The sequence below is a fragment of the Nycticebus coucang genome, chromosome 3 (assembly GCF_027406575.1).
Source record: "Nycticebus coucang isolate mNycCou1 chromosome 3, mNycCou1.pri, whole genome shotgun sequence".
NCBI lineage: Eukaryota > Metazoa > Chordata > Mammalia > Primates > Lorisidae > Nycticebus > Nycticebus coucang.
This window is the reverse complement of record NC_069782.1, coordinates 40,705,153-40,724,099: the sequence shown is the minus strand read 5'-3', so window position 1 is coordinate 40,724,099 and position 18,947 is coordinate 40,705,153. Positions and strand designations below refer to the sequence as shown.

At 34.4% G+C, this 18,947-nt stretch overlaps 1 protein-coding gene across 1 annotated transcript in view; it reads right to left on the bottom strand.

Moving 5' to 3' along the window:
* Positions 1-18,947, bottom strand: part of PPFIA2 (PTPRF interacting protein alpha 2) — a 512,563-nt gene that overhangs the window by 6,708 nt on the left and 486,908 nt on the right. The window contains exons 23-28 of the mRNA XM_053585751.1: positions 16,200-16,262; positions 14,944-14,973; positions 13,033-13,226; positions 9,395-9,492; positions 2,120-2,295; positions 1,175-1,243 (exon numbers count right to left, since the gene is read on the bottom strand). Of these exons, the coding sequence (XP_053441726.1) occupies positions 1,175-1,243; positions 2,120-2,295; positions 9,395-9,492; positions 13,033-13,226; positions 14,944-14,973; positions 16,200-16,262 (630 nt within the window). The remainder of the gene's footprint in view (positions 1-1,174; positions 1,244-2,119; positions 2,296-9,394; positions 9,493-13,032; positions 13,227-14,943; positions 14,974-16,199; positions 16,263-18,947) is intronic.

Below are 18,947 nucleotides of genomic sequence, written 5' to 3'. Positions count from 1 at the left end.
GATATGGGTTTTGGAAAGTTGTTTGTCTATTTTGTTCATGCTAAAAAAATGATAATAATTGAATGAAAGAGAATAGAAGATTGAATAATAAAATTATGTTTTGTGCTTTGATGACCACATTTTTGAATCAACAATTTAAGAACTTAGAAGGTTGTCAAAAAACTTATAACTAAGTCAGTTAAGGATTCCCTAGGATTATTAAAATGTGAATCATTGTCCTGATTGGACAAGAGTATGAATTTATCAGGAGTCAGCTGAGTTCAAGACTGTGGAGCTTATCTTTCTATAATCTCCTCTACAAGGAACAACATGGGTTTTTATGGTATCAAGTATATCTTCCCTGCTATTTGAATATTCAATTATTGCCTCATTTTAGGATTTACTAAATTCATTCACAACATTGGCTTGTCTTTATAGCAAAGAAACACCTGTACTTTGCAAAATAGAATTATACATTGCTCTGTTTTCCGCCTCTTTCTTCTCACTTCTTCAAGAAAGAAGAAGGACTCAGAAGGACTATTAAAGTGTCTCTAAATCCATATTGTTTGTTGATATTCCTTATATTCATTTATCTAGAAGGCTATTTAAATGTTCATTATTTTGCAAATCATGTAAACATGCATATGTCTGGGGAATCCTATACTCAATATAGTTTTCATATCCTATGACTGTTAAAATGTTTTCAAGGAAAACTTAGAATTAATAACTAAAACAATGAAAAGCTTCCATTTATTGAAAATAAGCTGTCTTTTCATTTAATATCCTAAAATCTCCTGGGAAGATACACTGACGTTTAAGAAATAATGAAATTCCTTACTAGAAGGCTGAGTTGATCAATATTAGTGTATTACTTGCTTATAATTTTTAAAGATGTTATTTAATATTTTTCAGTCAGAGATCATAAAACAGTTTCTATTTAAATTACTTTTTAGCATTCCTAACCACTGAAATGATAATATTTGTGAACTCATAAAGCTCTTTCCCAAGTTAAATGAGTAATGTAATTGAATATTTAAGAACAATCCTGAGAAAAATTCTAGTCTACCCATAGAACAAGCATATGATTAATTTCCATGCATTATTTCTTAAAAATAAGAATGTTCCATCATTTTTATTATATTCTATAAATGTTCCATCATTTTTATTATATTTTGAATGACGTGTAAGGACTTACCTCGTCCAGTCGCCGTTCAGTTCCCAAGGCCAAAAGGTTATTGTATTCTCTTTCAAGAATCTGCCTTGCCTGAAACATCAAATTATAGTTACCATCACTGAAATCACATTATATTTTTTAAAAAATCATACAGATGATATGTATCTAAGAATACATTTAAAAGCACGTTTTATTTATGGGCTCTTAAGATTTTTAGTCCTTTATTTCCACAATTCATTATAAATTTAGGTATTACAAATTTTCTTTTGTCTGTGGACAGCAGAGGGATAACCTTGTGTAAACGTCCAAGACAAAGAGGTTTGACCTCATTTTGCTCCATTATTGCAATTCAGTATTTTATATAAATGTTGAAATACGTGAAAACAAAATTAAAAAGTGAAGTTGGACTACAAATTTTTTATCAGATCTATGTAGATACCTCTCGAACCTGACTATTATTATCATTTGGGGAAACTTCAGATAATAAGGGTATCTGTGAACTGTCTCTTGATGTCTGATTTCTTAGGAATAGGATGTAAGTTGAAATTTTTATTTTTAATTTGTAAGGAACTATATTGATTCAAGTAATTATCCAGATTTGGGAATCACTGGCATACCAAATGCTACGTGCCTGTATAATTTAGACATGTAAATAGAAATGACTGTCCCTCCGTGAGGCAGAGACTGAGGCCATCTGTCAGGGATTTTGTTTCAGGGAATCTGGCAAAGTTTGCTTTGGGAGGTTGGCCCACATAACCTCTAATTTTTTTTTCTATTTAATTTTATGATCTCGTTATGGCTAGAAACCCAGTGGCTTGACATTAAAACCCCAGTGACATATTTCAAAAGTTGAGCTAATTTCATTAATAATCATGAATATACAGCCAGTTTACTTTTCCCCTAAAAGTTTAGTTTGTCATTCTATCAACTAAAATACATTAAGACTACAGCAAAAAAGAAACTTGCCTGGGTGTTTTGTGTAGGGATCTGTAATAATAAAGCTAAGCTGCTGTAATCAAAATTCTCATCCAGGGCTATCAGTGAACCATGCACACCACTCTCAAGAATATTATTTGCATATTCTCGAAGTCCAATTGCTTGTATCCAACGAATAACTCGATCATTGCTCCACACCAACACATCTAGGTAAAGAATCGTATCATTTAGGCTTCAGGATTTTGCTTTAGAGAACCACTGGCTGAAATGAATGATAGGTATCTTGCCAAGCCCCATTTGTGTTGTTTTATTCACTCTCTAGTGCACCTGGCACCCTCCATTACATGTAATTACTTTCTGCTAATTAACCTTTTCTATTCTAAGTCTAGATAAAATGTTGACATTCTTAAGAGTGTCTGTTATAATTAAAATTACAGTGCAGTACTTCAATCATATGGAACACAATGTCTCAAAGTGTTTCTTGTTTTCATACTTGGACCTAGAGGTCATCTGAAGTTTAATGTTTTTGCCACCAGATGGAGACATTTCTTACTTGTGTTTCAATACAGAACCAGCAAATAGCAAAAAGAGACTCTGCTACCAATATGGTCCTTCCTTAAGTGTTTATTAACCTCTATTTAAATATTGCATATAGACTAGAAGATACTTTTTTCATCTGCAGAAGTACATAAGAAAATAACAATAAGATAATACAGAGACCTGATAAATCGATACCATACTATCATCAATTCATTATTTTCTAATCACATATTAATACACAATTAAAGAACTTCCCCCCCAAATCACAAGTTGTCTTTTCTTCCTTAAAAGTAGTATTTTATTGTGGTACAAAGCACTTTAATTTTTATTTTCTAAAAATAAAACTTTTAGAGAAATGTTTTTTCCTGTGCCTTTTTTAGATAAAAACATATGAAATTATATTTTATCATTTATTTTCTTCCATTTCTTCCCATTATGAGCTGGCAGAATGGTATTAAAAAACAGCAAAATAATCAGAAGGACCAGAGTATTCCATAGAAAAGAAATAATTTTAAACAACTTAAAGGAATATGAGAAAAAAATTAAAACAATTTTCCTAACTGTAAAAGGAGAAAAATATATATCACTATTAAAGGAAAGGTTCTGTTATTATTTCTTTCCAAATGAATGACAATTGTACACTTATTCAGAAAAAGTATGAAAAGTAATTTTGGCAATATCCTTCAACTTCCAAAGTTTATTTTCTCTTATCTGAATTATCTGCAAAATCAGAAATGTATATGGGAGTTGAGGAGCTATGTATTTTTATATTGTCTTATTTTTTTGAAAGCGTAATTAATTTGTCTTCATATATTTATTTATTTATTTATTTATTTTTTGTAGAGACAGAGTCTCACTTTATCGCCCTCGGTAGAGTGCCGTGGCCTCATACAGCTCACAGCAACCTCCAACTCCTGGGCTGAAGCGATTCTCTTGCCTCAGCCTCCCGAGTAGCTGGGACTACAGGCACCCACCACAACGCCCAGCTATTTTTTGGTTTGCAGTTCAGCCGGGGCCGGGTTTGAACCTTCCACCCTCGGTATATGGGACCGGCGCCTTACCGACTGAGCCACAGGCGCCGCCCCCATATATTTATTTATAACCAACTTAAGTTTCCTTGTGTAGAATATTAAAGCAATAAAGAGATCCTGTCATACACCTTCTTAATCACCACCCTCACCCAACAGTAACCAATATTCTGACTACTCTCGTTACAGATTAGTTTTGCCTGATATTTTTAGCTTCTTTTTTTTTTTTTAGCTTCTTATAAATGAAAACATACATGACAGACTTTTGTGTCTGTATTTCACTCAATATGGGATTCATCTGTGTTTGACAAATAGCAGTAGCTTGTTTGTTTTCATTGCTATTTCTTTAGTATTCTTTTGCCTGATTATGCCATATTCAGGTGAATTCCACTTTGGGTTATTAAGGATAGTGCTACTTTGAATGTTGTTACACACTTGTATTTTTGTACATGTACATATTGCAGTTGAGTAAATAACAAGTAATCGAATTGTTATGTTGCATAGTATACGTATATCCAATGTTAGAAGACACTGCTAAACAAATTCCACTCTCACAATTAAGCCCTGTACTCGTAATGTATGGAAATCTACACCTTCACTAGGACTTCGTATTCTTCACTTTGGACTTGTGTTTTGTTAGTTCTTTTTGGCCATTATGGTAGATGTGCGGTGTTATCGGTGGAACTGTGTTCGCCCTAAACTCCCAGAACTTCAGTACGTACCTTATTTGGTTATAGAATTTCCACAGAAAGGATCAATTTAAATGATGTTCATATTAGTGTGTGCCCTGAATTCAATATAATTGGAATCCCCTTCAAAGGAGAAATTTGGAAATGAGCACGTGCACATTGAGTTGAGCACGCGCACATTGAGAACACTGTGTGAGGGTGAAGCCAGTGATCAGGGTGATGGTCTTACAAGCCCAGGGGCACTAGAGGTCGCCAGCAAACTGCCAAAAGCTGGGGGAGAGACGAGGGACAGATTCTTTCCCACAGCCTCCAGAAGGAGGCAACCCTGCCAAAACCTTGATCTAAACCTTCAGCCTCTAGAATGTGAAACAGTGGTTTTCTTTTGCGTAAGTCACACAGTATATGGTACTTTGTTACAGCAGCCCGAACAAACTAATACAATTGGTATTTCACGGTGGCTTGACCAGGAACTCCCACGACTATTATGAAAATTTCTACTACTTTTAGATCTGTTGATTTTTGCTTCTCATATTTTAAATCTGTGTATTCGATGCATACAAATTTGCTATCACCTCCTCATTTATGATTTTGTATTTCTAGCACATTTCTTGCCTTAAAGTCTGTATTCTATTAGAAGAATCACAGCAGCTTTGTTTAGTATTTGCATGTGTGTCTCTTTTACTTCTACCTTTTTTATGTTCTTGTATTTAAAGTGTGTCCACTGTATTCAATATATATTTTCATGTCTTTTCATTCGTCCACTCCCATTAATATTATTACTCATCTGTTTAGGTTTAAATCTACCATCTTTAGATTCGTCCTCCCTGTTCTTTGCTCCCTTTCTCTTTCTGGCCTTTTTATTGTGTGCTGTCTGGTTTTATTCTAGTACTCCATTATTAGCTTCTTCCCTTTAGTTTACATGTAATTTAGTCAATTTTGAAGCTTACGACATGCATCCTTCTTAGACTATGAATGAGCCTTTTAATCATTTTCTAAGTAATGCAAAGACCTTCGATTTAGTTTCACTTACTCCCCTCCTGCCTTGTGCATTAAATTGACGGCCTGTAGACATTATTGTTGTTTCATTATTATGAAATTAACCCACACAGTTTTCCAGTTTCTCCTCCACCCTATCTGTGTTTTTTATTATCTTTAGGATCATTTACCTTTTGCCTAAATAACTCATCCTAAAATTTTGTTTCCGTTTGGGTTATCTGGTTTCGTTTGTCTGAGAGTGTTGATGGGCAGTCACTTCTAACTCAGAAGCTAGTTTGAGTCTGTATTTTAAAGAATATGATTCCATTTTCTTACAACATTATTTTGGTTGAATGACACCAGGTATCTTATGTTGTTGTTTTGGGGGGTTGTTCTTTTTTTTTTTTTTTTTTGAGAAGGAGTCTCACGATGCTGCCCTGGGTAGAGTGCTGGGGTGTCATAACTCACATCAACCTCAAACTCTTGGGATCAAGTGATCCTCTTGACTCAGACACCCCAGTAGCTAGGACTAGAGACACCCGCCACAACACCCAGCTATTTAGTTTTTCTATTTTTATTTATTTATTTTTTTTTCAAATTAATATGAGTGTACAATTTTTAGGTTATATTGTTTTCACTTTCAGTGTAAAGTTCTATTTGTACAAGAGGCCCTCACCCAGGGAGCGTGTTATACACCATGGGCGTGTGTACATTAGTTGAGATCACACCTCCTGCCCTCCCTCCTTCTGCCAAACATCCTCTCCCTGCCTCCTCCCGCTTCCCTCTACCCCTTAACTGGACTATGTAAGTTTTTCTATTTTTAGTAAAGAAAGGATCTCACTCTTGCTCAGGTTGGTCTCAAGAACTCCTGAGCTCAAACAATTCACCCTCCTCAGTGGGCCTCCCACAGTGCTAGGATTACAGAAAGTGGCTGACTTTTTATGTTACTGTTTTGAAGCAATGTGGAATTTACTCTGGCAGATTCTTAGATTTTTAGAGCATGGAGGTCATGTTTTTCAGCAACTTTACTGCAGTGTGTTGTGTTTTGTTTCCTTTTTCTTTTTAATCTCTTGTAGGGTGACAAATCTGTGGCTTATTGTATACCTTAGTTTTGTTTGTTTTTTTAAATTCTCCACCAGAGACTTCGTTTCAAATATTGTTTCTCTTTCACTTATCTTTTATGTTCAGTATGTCCCAAATGATTTTTTTTTATCTTTTAGTCTTGTGTGTATTTTCCTATTTCAGACCAGACATTTTCAAGGTATCTACCTTTATTTTATGAAACGTCTCTTCTAAAATTAAACTATCTATTGAGTTTTGAAATTTTTACACTTTCTATTTTTCAAATTTCTATTTAATTATTTTATAAACTATTGATTCCAGCTATATTAATCTTCTCCATTTTGTCTCTTGTTTTCTTAACACACACAGGAAGTCAGACATTTATCATCCCCATGTTTTCCATAGAGCACAGGACTTCTTTAGTGATCTGTACTATATTTGGAAATTCTATGTTCGACGTGTTCACTGCCACACTGGGTCAGCATCAAAGTGCAGAGAGATGTTCCTCTGTGTTTTCAGTAGCTTATTCCACTGAAGTTTTAGAACTCAGAAAATGAGTCAGTTGGTGTTATATTTTGGCTGTATTATCAGATGTTATGGATATTAACTGATCCTTCATAACCTCTAGTTACCGTACACTTGCACTTCAAAAGCTGGAGAGGTATAGATGGATGAAAGCATCAGTTCTCCATTTAATTTTACTAAAACAACATTTTCTTAAATCAATGGGATATTTAAAAAACAACAAAAATGTCAGTTTTCTTTGTATTAGATGGATTTTTGAAAAGGAAGTATTTGTATTTGTTTTTTCTAGAGCTAGGGGGCTGGGTTTATAATTTGATAGTGTAAAACATACTATGGAGTCATCATCCTTCTGCAAATACTTGTACATGCCCATTAAAAATTCCACTGTTACACCTGTATTTAAGAGTGATCAAATATATAAAGTAATCCATTTATGGAGTAAAGGAAAATGAAGCACAAATCCAAACTTTTCCTCTTCAGAACAACATACCCTTTTTTAATTCTGTAAATTAGATTGCATTCTATTACTCTGTTTCCAAGCATAATGGATGCCTTGACTTTAAAGCTTTGTAGGACAATTTGCTTGACCTAACAATAAATGCTTAGACATCAGTGTTGACTTGTTTCCTAGCAACAAATTAAATGTTAGCATATTCTTGATATTGACATGGTCTTCTCACCTCAGAAAACTGTTCATTAAGGTCAAGGTTAATTAACACTTCATATAATAACAGAGACCCCTAGGCACAGTTGATAGTTATTCCTATAAATGTCATCAGAGCCATTATAGGAAACAGGCTGTTTGTGATCTCACTCACAGCTACTTATCTCATGGAGCTGTTTCTGTATAATCACAGTGAATCACAGCAATTTCTTCTCTAACCAGCAATTGCCAAATAGCAATATAGCATTTGGTGTAGGGCCAAATAGGTAATTTTTCCCCTTTAGATTTGTCATTGAGTGAAGCTTTTCATGTGGTGAGCCTAGGCATAATAAAATCTAATTGGAAAAAGTTGTTGAGAAAGAAAACTAGAAAGTGGTATCCCATGGGTAAAATCCATTTGTGCACTAAAACATCCTTTGTTTGGTCAAATGCAGACTTCCTTCTGGGGTCTATTTTGGATCCATTAGTTCCCTGATTTCAATTCAACTGAACAACAATGAACTGAAAACAACCTGCAATTTCCAGGAGCCCCCAAATAAAGTGAAACCAAACAACTTGATTTTGATAATGGAAGAACACTTTCTTGCTCCTAAGTAGTAAGTCAAACAAAGTGTTACAAGAATTCCATTGTTGTTTCTTCTGTCTGTGCTCTAGAGCACCACATGCAGAAAATATTTTTAACCAATCAATTTCACATGCATTCAAGCCCCTTCTGTTATAACTAATGTACTGTCCAAGAACTGCAAAAAAATAACAGGAATTTCTGGCATTATTTATCACATATTGAAATGATAAAAGCCTAAGGTAGGTAATATTGAATAAAGAATAAACAGTGTTAAATGTTACTACGGGGAGGGTGATGGCATGTAATATGTACTTATCTAAAGTAAGTAAGCCCTAAAAGAAGTGAAATTTTACTACTGGGAGGGTGATGGCATGTAATATGTACTGTTTTCTTATCTAAAGTATGTAATCCCTAAAAGAAGTGAAGGATAAGTATAAAGACTCATGCTTAACGTTGAAAAAGTAATGTAATGTAAGGATACCCACTGAATCTGATAGTGTTTGCACATGCCCATGCTTGGGTATTAGGATATGAAAACATAACTGGTAACTAGTTCAATACACACATTTTCCTTAAAATTTTTGGTGATATTTTCTTTCATGGGCCTTTTTTCTTCTTCAAACAAAAAAGTAGATTATTTTTATCAAAAGGCCTTCAGATACTATATCTTATATCCAACAATTTACTCTTCAGCAACAGCAATAATGATCTCTAACAAGTATAGCACCTAACGTATTCTTCTTTAAAACCATTTTTTAAATCTGTATATTAAGGTACCTTTCAACATTTAGATGGTCAATTATTAAATATAGTACTTTTCCAACAAACCTACACTATGGTGGCTCTTCTTACTATTCAAATAAAACATGTTTTTGTACACATAGAAGTTGTAGCACTTAACATGATTCTAAATTAACTCCCAGTTAAAATTATTAAAGGACTAGTCCAGTTTGTACGAGAAATACTTATATAATTCCTATATAAAATTCCTCTGTAATTTATTTAATTATACAGTATCACCAAGGGGTAAATTTCAATTCAAAAAATAAAAAACATGCCTCCAATGGGGTATTTATCCTTGAATGGGCTGTTATCATTTTCTGTATTTAAATTAGAAAAGTAATGAAAAAATCATCATCAGCTAAATACTTATGCTACATAATTACCATTGTAAAACATATACCATTTTAGGTTCATAAAAGTGAAAGCTAAAAACCCTGGAGAAAAGGAATTTCATAGAAAAGAAACACAAATTACCTTTTATTTCATGTTGGCTTGCTTCCCGTCTTCTTTCTAGTTCCTTTCTGTCATAATTCAACCTCTTTAAGCACATAATTCCATACTGCAAACTTGTTCTGTAATTTTTTTTAAAAAAAGAAAAACATACTCAAGTTACTCAAGAGGCAAAGTTCTTTGATCAGGCACAGGCAACCCTAGGCACTGCTTCTTAGGACAACAGGTTGATAAATTACATTTGCACTTAAATCCTTCAGTACTGGAGGGGGAAAATAATTTATTCTAACCACACAATATTTCCAAAATGAGGGGAAAAATTCAAAATAAGAAAAGCATAGTTTTTAAAATAATAATAAGAATCACGGACCTTGTAGGTCATTAGTTATATATGTCTTTGCCTTCTGTGTAGTTATTCCTATATTATGTGCAGAAAAATTAATATTCTATTCATTTGAAAATAATTCAAAATTGTCATTATCGACAGAAAAGAATTTATAAGAAATGGATACTCTTCTTCTTAAGCTGATGAGAAAAGTCAGATAAGAAAATGAGTTAGTTAAGATATAAAATAGAGGGGCGGCGCCTGTGGCTCAGTCAGTAAGGCGCCGGCCCCATATACCGAGGGTGGTGGGTTCAAACCCTGCCCCGGCTGAACTGCAACCAAAAAATAGCTGGGCGTTGTGGCAGGCGCCTGTAGTCCCAGCTACTTGGGAGGCTGAGGCAAGAGAATCGCTTAAGCCCAGGAGTTGGAGGTTGCTGTGAACTGTGTGAGGCCACCGCACTCTACTGAGGGCCATAAAGTAAAACTCTGTCTCTACCAAAAAAAAAAAAAAAAAAAGATATAAAATAGAGAACCAAATATGAAGAGTATGAATAACCCACAACTCTAAATGATCTCCCAGTACCTAAAATAATCAAGCCAGCATATACTACAACTGTGTGTGAAAAGGATATTTTGGATAAGCAGAAAATTGATCATTAATGGATATGGTAGCAGAGATAAGACTTTGAAAGAAAATGGAGCATCATGAACACAGGATTGCAGATAGAATTTTAGAGGTACAGTGTTAGAACTGAAAACCAGGCTCGTGGCTATTTTTGTTCTGGTAGCAAAATAGGAGATGGGATATAAGTAATCCTGGGTGACAGGGAAACCAAAAATAAGGACGATCACCATAAGTGTGAAAAGGAAATCCAAAGAACAGAGATGTTCAAAGAGAGGTAATGAGAAGAGTTGGTGATATTAGACATCAACAGTGTGGAAAAGCATGGTAGGAAAAATAATCCCTGGGTTTCACGAGTGAAGACCATTGATGTCGGTGATGAGAGTCACTGACATGACGTTGATACCACCAGAGGATAAACACACTGCGTCGTGTCTTGAGTGCTCAGGAATATACACAGATTTAGACAAACACACTGTCTGGGCTATGCTTAAGTGTCGGACGCATTTCTAAGCCCTGCATTTTAATAAAAACAGTTATGGAGGGGAAAGGGGGTCACAGAGTATGGCACACCTCTTGAGGGTGGGACACAATTACAAGAGAGACTTTGCCTAACAAACACAATCAGTGTAACCTAATAAATCCCAAACAATAAAAAATAATAAATAACAACAGACAAATATTTCAGAGTCAGAGAAAAGTGGAAAGAAAACTGTATTAAGTAGATGTTGGGGGCTGAATTGTGTTCCTTTAAAATTCGTACGTTGAAGCTCTAACCTTCAGTACTCAGAATGTGACAGCATCTGGAGATGGAGCCTTTAGAGAGGTAATTAAGTTAAATGAGGCCATTAGGCTCGACCTTGATCTAAACTGACTGGTGTCATTACAAAAAGAGGAAATTTGGACAAACTGAGACACCAGGAACAGGGTTGCCCAGAGGAACAATGATGCAGGGACACAGACCAAGGGGTCTTCGGCAAGCCCAGGAGAGAGGCCTCAGAAGAAACCAGAGCCTCCCTGCCTTCATCTCTAAACTCCAGAAGTACGGACATAATACATTTCTGTTATTGAAGCCACCCCATCTGTGGCATTTTGTTATGGCATTCCTGGCAAACTAATCTGATGTACTACCAAATAGTACTGGTATACCAACTGTCACAGGGATTAGGCAGCTTGAGATTAAACTAATGGTTCTTGGCTAGTTATATGTACCATGAAACTGCACAGAAAGAACACAAGACAATGTCTTGCCTATGGAAAACCTGGCTGAAAATGGGATGCAGCAGCGTGCAGTCACTACCTGCTTCAAGTCAGAGACTAGCATAAAATAAAAATGAAGCTGGTGTGATTTCCTAGAACAAATAGGAAACCTTGCCATTTGAGTAATTTTTAATTTTTAAAACTTTGATCATTATAAAAATCATTCTCACTAAAATAAAGCTGTACTAAAAGTCCATCTAGTGAAGGATGAGAAAGCTGTACCCAGGGTGTTGTCAAAAATTCTAAATCAAAGTCAAGTGAAACCACAGGAAGTTTGGTCTAACCTTTCAGTTATAGGAGACTCAGTCACTACCTCATACGGTTACGGTATAGGGCAATTGAGATTGGTACGAAGTTTGCCTTCTCTGGTGAAATTGCTCACCCTCTTATCTACACCTGTACATACTAGAAAAGCACGTGCTCCACAGAGAAAAACAGCATTCTTTTTACCACATAATAATGATCTTACAACGTATCATAACTTATATAAATCTTCCTGCACTCCAGTTAAAGCTCTTTAATTTCTTCAAGTATTCCATCAGACTTTTACAGTTTATCAGTAATAACTTAGTGCCCATCAATAATTACATTTTTAGTTACATCACCTCATGACTCTTTCATTGCCCCTTTTATTCATGCCTTGAGATTTTTGTGTTAACAATAAATTCCATATCCTTTTCACAAAAGCTGCTATCAAATCATAAATTCTCCATCCAGCATTTTAATAGGTTTTTTAAAAACTGTTATGTTTATCTCTACCAAATTTAATTCAAGTGTCAAAAACTGCATTAAAATTCAAATTATTTCCCTAAGTTGGAAAGAAAAGCCCCAATTATTATCTATTGGTAGTAATTTTGTGTCACCAAAATATCTAGTTTTTTGTAACATCTTCATTTTAGTCACTGATTAAATGTTGGGACTGAATAGAACCAAATGGAGTCTCCTAAGCCAAAAGTATCTAAATGTAGATTTAGTAATTTACCACCATAATCAACTATATGGAACAATCAAAATCCAGCTGACATTTTCTTCACCTAATAAAAAAATGGTGTGTCTGATACACTATTTAAAGAAGTCCTTCTTTACATGCTAGGTGGTAAACAACTTAAAACAGGAGACTGCATTTGATTGCAATTTTGTGCACATGTATTTCCATAAACTTTGGGTACATAATATGCACGCAGCTCTACGTTAGCTAGTCCCTGTAATTTGCCACATGAAAATGTTTTTGCAAGTAGATGTGCACAGATGTTTCGAATAGTACGTATTTTCTAGCTCCTAACCCTCTTTTTTTTTTTTTTTTTGCAGTTTTTGGCCGGGGCTGGGTTTGAACCCGCCACCTCCAGCATGTGGGGCCCGTGCCTTACTCCTTTGAGCCACAGGGCCACCCCTCTTTTTTTTTAAGTAAATGTTGCATTTTGTTTCATTTTCATTTCTCTTGGGCAAAAAACTTACCGATGGAAACTATCCACCATTTTCAAATGCACACGGAGATCTTTTTTTGTTAGATGATCTAACATTCTTGCATCTACCAAGCATTCCATGAAGTAACTTCGGTACTGAGGTAACCCCAGGCTGGGAAGCCACTCGTTTCCAATCCACTCGTGGTTCATATCCCCGTAAGCCAAGGTCTGTAGAAAAACCGGACACTGGAATTGTTTTATAGCAGTCAAGTTTTTTAACCAATAAAATGAGATGGTAATAGGAGAATATTACATGTCACTATATAATAATATATAAACTACTGTTTAATTACTTTGATAGATGTAAACAAAGCAGAAATAACAGCCTGTATTTTACTTGCTGTGGTGTAACATGGACTCTGCCTACAATTATCAAAGTATTGGCATACTGACTATGATCGACTGTTCATTTTGTATTCTCAAAAAGAATTATATTTTTCTGAACATGCATTTTGTTAATAAAGAAATTAGAGTTATAATAAAAATTCTGAGCTTTAAGATTTTTTATATTGATAGGTTTATTTATTGGTATCTGTCAGGTAATACTACACCATTTCTGTCTTAACTATGCCACTGCCGTCATTGCTACAGTGTAATGGCCAAATTTGATGTGAAATAAAATCCTAGTAAACAAATGAAGCAGCAGAGGGGTTCAAGAGACAAAATACCGAAGCTCTATATGGATGTTGTTACTATCTAGCAATGCACGTCGTCCACATTCCAGAAAGATCACTGGAAAGAATCAAAATCTTTCTAGAAGTCAATCAATTTAGACTCTGCCCTTAAGGAAGTAGCTCATGAGTGAAAATGAAAACAGACCATATAATTGTTTAATATAACAGTATGAACTGATGCTGCATACTGCTCAAGACAGCTAAAATGGAAGTCCAAATCAACCATGAGCAGGAAACCAGGCTTTTAAAAAGCTATCACTCTGTATTAATTTTATAGTTGCCCGTTCAGCCCCTTATCCAGCCCTAGTTTAACAATTACCTGCATTTCTGGTAAAACTTTTACAAGACTCATATTTTTTTTTGTCTTCTTTAAGAATGACAAAATTTTTACCAAAATCAGAATCTAATGCAACCCTAAGTTTTTTATTGCATGTTTAAAAACAGGTCCTAATATAACTACCATTTTTTTCATATTGAGAGATTTAAAGCAAATTAAATATAATGTGTCTTTATTTTTTAAGTTGTCCAACATGGGGAAATGTTGAAAAAATGCACAGCTTCCTTGCAGATATTTATTTCTTCACAGTACAGATGCTGGTCTCATACGGTCAGCGTAATACATGGAGTGATTCTAATGCGTGGTCTGTCTCCAACCTCCTCCTCATACACTTTTCATCATAGCTTAAAGCACATGGAACTCCAAATAAGTCTTTTCTTTCTTTTTATTCCCCCTTATATCCAACTCTGATTAAATATATTCAGAGAAATTTAAGTTACAAATCATTCTTTTGTGGGAAGGAAGAAAATTATCATCTTAAAATTTGAGTCCAAGTATGAAATGATAATCATCTTATTTGCAAAACAGAGTAACATAAAAAGACACATTCACCTTTTCTTTTCTTTGCTTCACATTAGAAGAACATGAGTTGTGTGGCCACACATTCAATACACATATATTAACAAAAGCTGATTAAGTCTGTGCATAATTTTCGTGATATCTGACACAGATAAAGCAAAAAGAGTCCTAACAAAAATCAGCATGTGACTTGCAGGCCAGGTTGGATGCCCCCCAAATCAGCATTAAATGTAACATAGATTTACATATACATATCAGGCTAACATTGAGCTAAGTGAAGATTTATATATAATATTATCACTTATACTAGCTTCTTAATTTATAACCTCATAACCTACTAAATGATACTGTCTTAAAGCATTGAATTTCCTACCTGAGCCCAGCTTCCTTCCTCAGATTCTTTCTGTGTTAGCAGCAGGAAATGATTAATAGAGCAGGTAAATACAAATTAATTTCAAATTATTATAGTCCAATTTTTTTTAGCAGAAGCAAAATGTTACACAAAGTGTTAATTATTATGATACAGGCAGATAAATACACAGATTCTTATTCAGATCCACAGTGATCAATTTTGCAGCTTAAGGGAAACTATATGATTACTACATTGTTAATTCCACAGTAAATTTTAAATTCATGGTTTTGAGAATGTTTGATCTGGTCACTCCAAACTTTTTTTAATTATTAAAAGTGTAAATTTCCAAATGTTATGTGTTATCATTAAAAAATTCTGCTTATACATACATAAATATATATGATAGAAAGATCTTATAGAATTTAAGCTACTGATGTGAGAAAAGTAACTGTATCCCTCTAAGAAAGCTGAGGCTAATCAAATAGATTTTAACAATAGCCAACAAAATGAAAAAAAAGATAACAACCAAGTACAAAAAACATAAGCTAAAAATGAAATTATTACCCGGCACTGGCGTTTTTATCCACCATAAATTTGTACATAATCAATATTTGTAAGAGAGAGAAACTGAAAGGACATTAGATTAAGAAGTTGCTAAAGGTAATATGCATAATCTGCTTGAGTTTGTCACTTTATAGAAAATGGCTACATTTCTAAAATATATTTATAAAAGGTGACAAAGTCCTCATGAAGTTCTTGAGAACTGTACTTCAGAATATCAAAGAAACACAACGTTTCTTTTCTTTTCTTTCTTTTCTTTTTTTCTTTTTCTTTTTTTGTTAAGCTCTGTTTCCCAGAGGGTAAAGCACAAAAAAACTGCATAATTATATGAAAAGTAAGTATTCAATCTAAGCTTTTAAAATACTTAAAATACTTAGTTTGGCTTAGAAACCTGTGTTGCTTTGACCCAACACACTTAAGTAATATCTGTTACAGAAGATTTCCAATGTTGCAAAATGGAGAAATAAGTTTCACTGAATTCTTGCTTGATGTTTGCATATTATAAGTTCTTATGATGGTAACCACATTATCTAGCGCTGCCTCATTTAAAAATGTCAAGTAAGTACAGTAACATAAAACAGTATAAAAAGTCATCTTTGCATATAACTATACAAACACACCTTATTGCTCTAGTCTGTAGTAAACAGATTGATTTTTCCATCCAACTAGCAGCAAAATAACTTTTCTTCAAGTTCGACAAAGCCATAAAGACTAACCGTTTTTGCTGGAGCTGCAAGATTTTCCATTTCTTCGTGGGTCACCCAAACGTTGCCTGAAGGCTAGTGAGGAGGCCCAGAGGGAAGCGGTGGAATCCACGGGAGGGCAGCAGTGGTAAAGGAGAAAGCAGCACCTGCATAAGTTAACAGCATCACAGCAACACCACGCGCCCTGGCCTCTACAGTGTGCATGAGAGAGAGAGAACAGGGCTGGTCTGCTCAGAGTTCCTTGTTTCTTCTACTCAAAAAGATTAAATAGAAAGAGGTGTTCTGTGAAGCTCATTGGGATGGCGGGGTATGTATAGATTTCAAATAATAATTCTGTAATTTATGAATCAGAAAAGAGCATGATCAGTATTTGCATTTCAAAGGTACATGGCTATCAGATCCATTTTTGTAATAGATGGAGAACTGATTAAATGTGATCTGTAGACGTATGTTATTTTATGGTTTTCTTCAGAAAAGGATGATGGCATTTGCATTTTGTTGCATTATTAGCAAGGTTTCTTTCACATATTTTGGTTCTTCAACATCCTTGAAGGAGAAATTTGGTTGTCAATACAAAGCTGTAAGCCCTCTAATAACCTGTCTAGAAACCAGCATCAGCCTTTCCCCAATGTCTTCCTTTTGCAATTCAGTAAATATGCCATATTCCTAAATTCCTTATAAACAAAAAAAGAAGTGAAATGCTATTTTTTATTTATTAAGGCTGTTTTCAACCTTATTAAAACTGTCAAATTACAAAACATAGATCACATCATGGAATTTACATCCTATGTATGTGTTACTTGGTTTTTGTTTTGGGAAGGGCTCAGTTTAAGGAATTGGAAGTAGCAAAATTGTTACCCAAATATTATAAAACATCACTATAATTCACTTTGGCTTTTGTCTACCATTATCATTATTAATTTGATTGACTTTCCCTGTATTCTAGTGTAATTTAACATAATTTAAAATGTAACTATGTGTAAACTAACCTGATGGATATAATTTGATGTAAGTGAAATTGTGTATGTATATATGTATATGTGTGTAATGTGTGTGTGTGTTTATATATATGTGTGTATATATATAGCCATGTACCACATTATGCTGGTTTGGGTCAATGATGGGCTCCATATATAATAATGGTCCCATAAGATCGTAATGGAGCTGAAAATTTCCTAGGACCTAGGGACATTGTAGCCGCTGTATGGAAATGCCTTACTCACTTGTTTGTGGTGATGTGGATGTAAACAAACCTACCGCTCTACATGTCCCATGAAAGTATAGCACATACACTTATGTATAACCCATAATACTTGATATTGATGATTAATGACTACATTACTGGTTTATATATTTATGACAATGTACTTTTTCTCATTATTTTACAGTGTACTCCTTCAACTTAAAACAAAAAACGTTAAGTATAACGTGACCTCGAGCCAGTCCATCAGGAGACATTCCAGAAGAAGGCCTCATTATCACAGGACATGACAGTTCCACGTGTGTGACTGCCCCTGGACACCATCAGTGTGACAAGATGTGCAGGTGGAAGACAGTGATGTTCATGACCCTGGCCCTGTACGGGCTAATGGGTGTGTTTGTGTGTTAGCTTTTAACAAAAAAGTTCAAAAAGTAAAAAAAACCAAGAAGGAAAACAATGGCTATAGAATAAGGATATAAAGAAAGAAAATATTTTTGTACAGCTCTATAATGAGTTTGTGTTTTAAGCTAAGTATTATTACAAAATAGCAAAAATTTTAAAAATTAGACATTTATAATGTAATAAAGTTGCAGCAAGCTAAGGCTAATTTATTTTTGAAGAAAATACATTTTTAAAATTTTATTGGAGCCTTCATGTATGGTGCTTATCTAGTCTATCTGCCATTGTGTACATTCACTCACCACTCACTCACCAACTCGCCCAGGACAATTTCCAGTCCTGCCAGCTCCATTCACACGTGTCCCATTTTTGTTTTCATGCTGTATTTTTACAGTACCTTTTCTAAGTTTAGATATGTTTATGTACACATATACCATTGTGTTATACTTTCCTACAGTACTCAGTACAGTAACGTGCTGTACAAGTTTGTATCCAGGAGTAACAAGATCCCCACATAGCCTCATTGTGCAGTAGGCTCTACCCTGTAGGTCTGTGTAAGGACACTCTGCAATATTCTCACAACAAATCATCCCACAACACTTTTCTCAGAATATATCCCTGTCATTAGATTACTAAGGGAGTTAGGGAGTAAAGATTAACAATTATGAATAAATTATATAGACATAAAAAATCCAACAGATAGACATCAAATATTTGTATAATAATTCTCATACGTCTTACCATTTTGGAACTTGGAGTATAGCCATATTTTGTTTTATATAATATAGATTAAGTTAATTAAAAATACATCTTTACTCCCAGCTTCTATGAATGGAGCTCTTTATTAACAGAAACTTGCAAATGAATATACAAAACATTTAATTGCTTGGATGAAATTGTTTTTGTGGACTTTGTGAAGAGTGTAGCTCCTTACACTCATCTGTCACATTTCTTTTTCATTGCAGTGCTTTGCCTGAGCAGTTGTACTATTTGTTCAAAGTGAGTTTCCATGATGATTACCTGAGGCCAAATTATGTAAGCCGACCTGAAATAACTTAAAATTGCAGGATAGTGTAAAATCAATTTTATAATAATTTCTACAGCTTTTATTTTAAGTCTGAATCTAAATAATCAATATATATTTTTATAATATACACTGG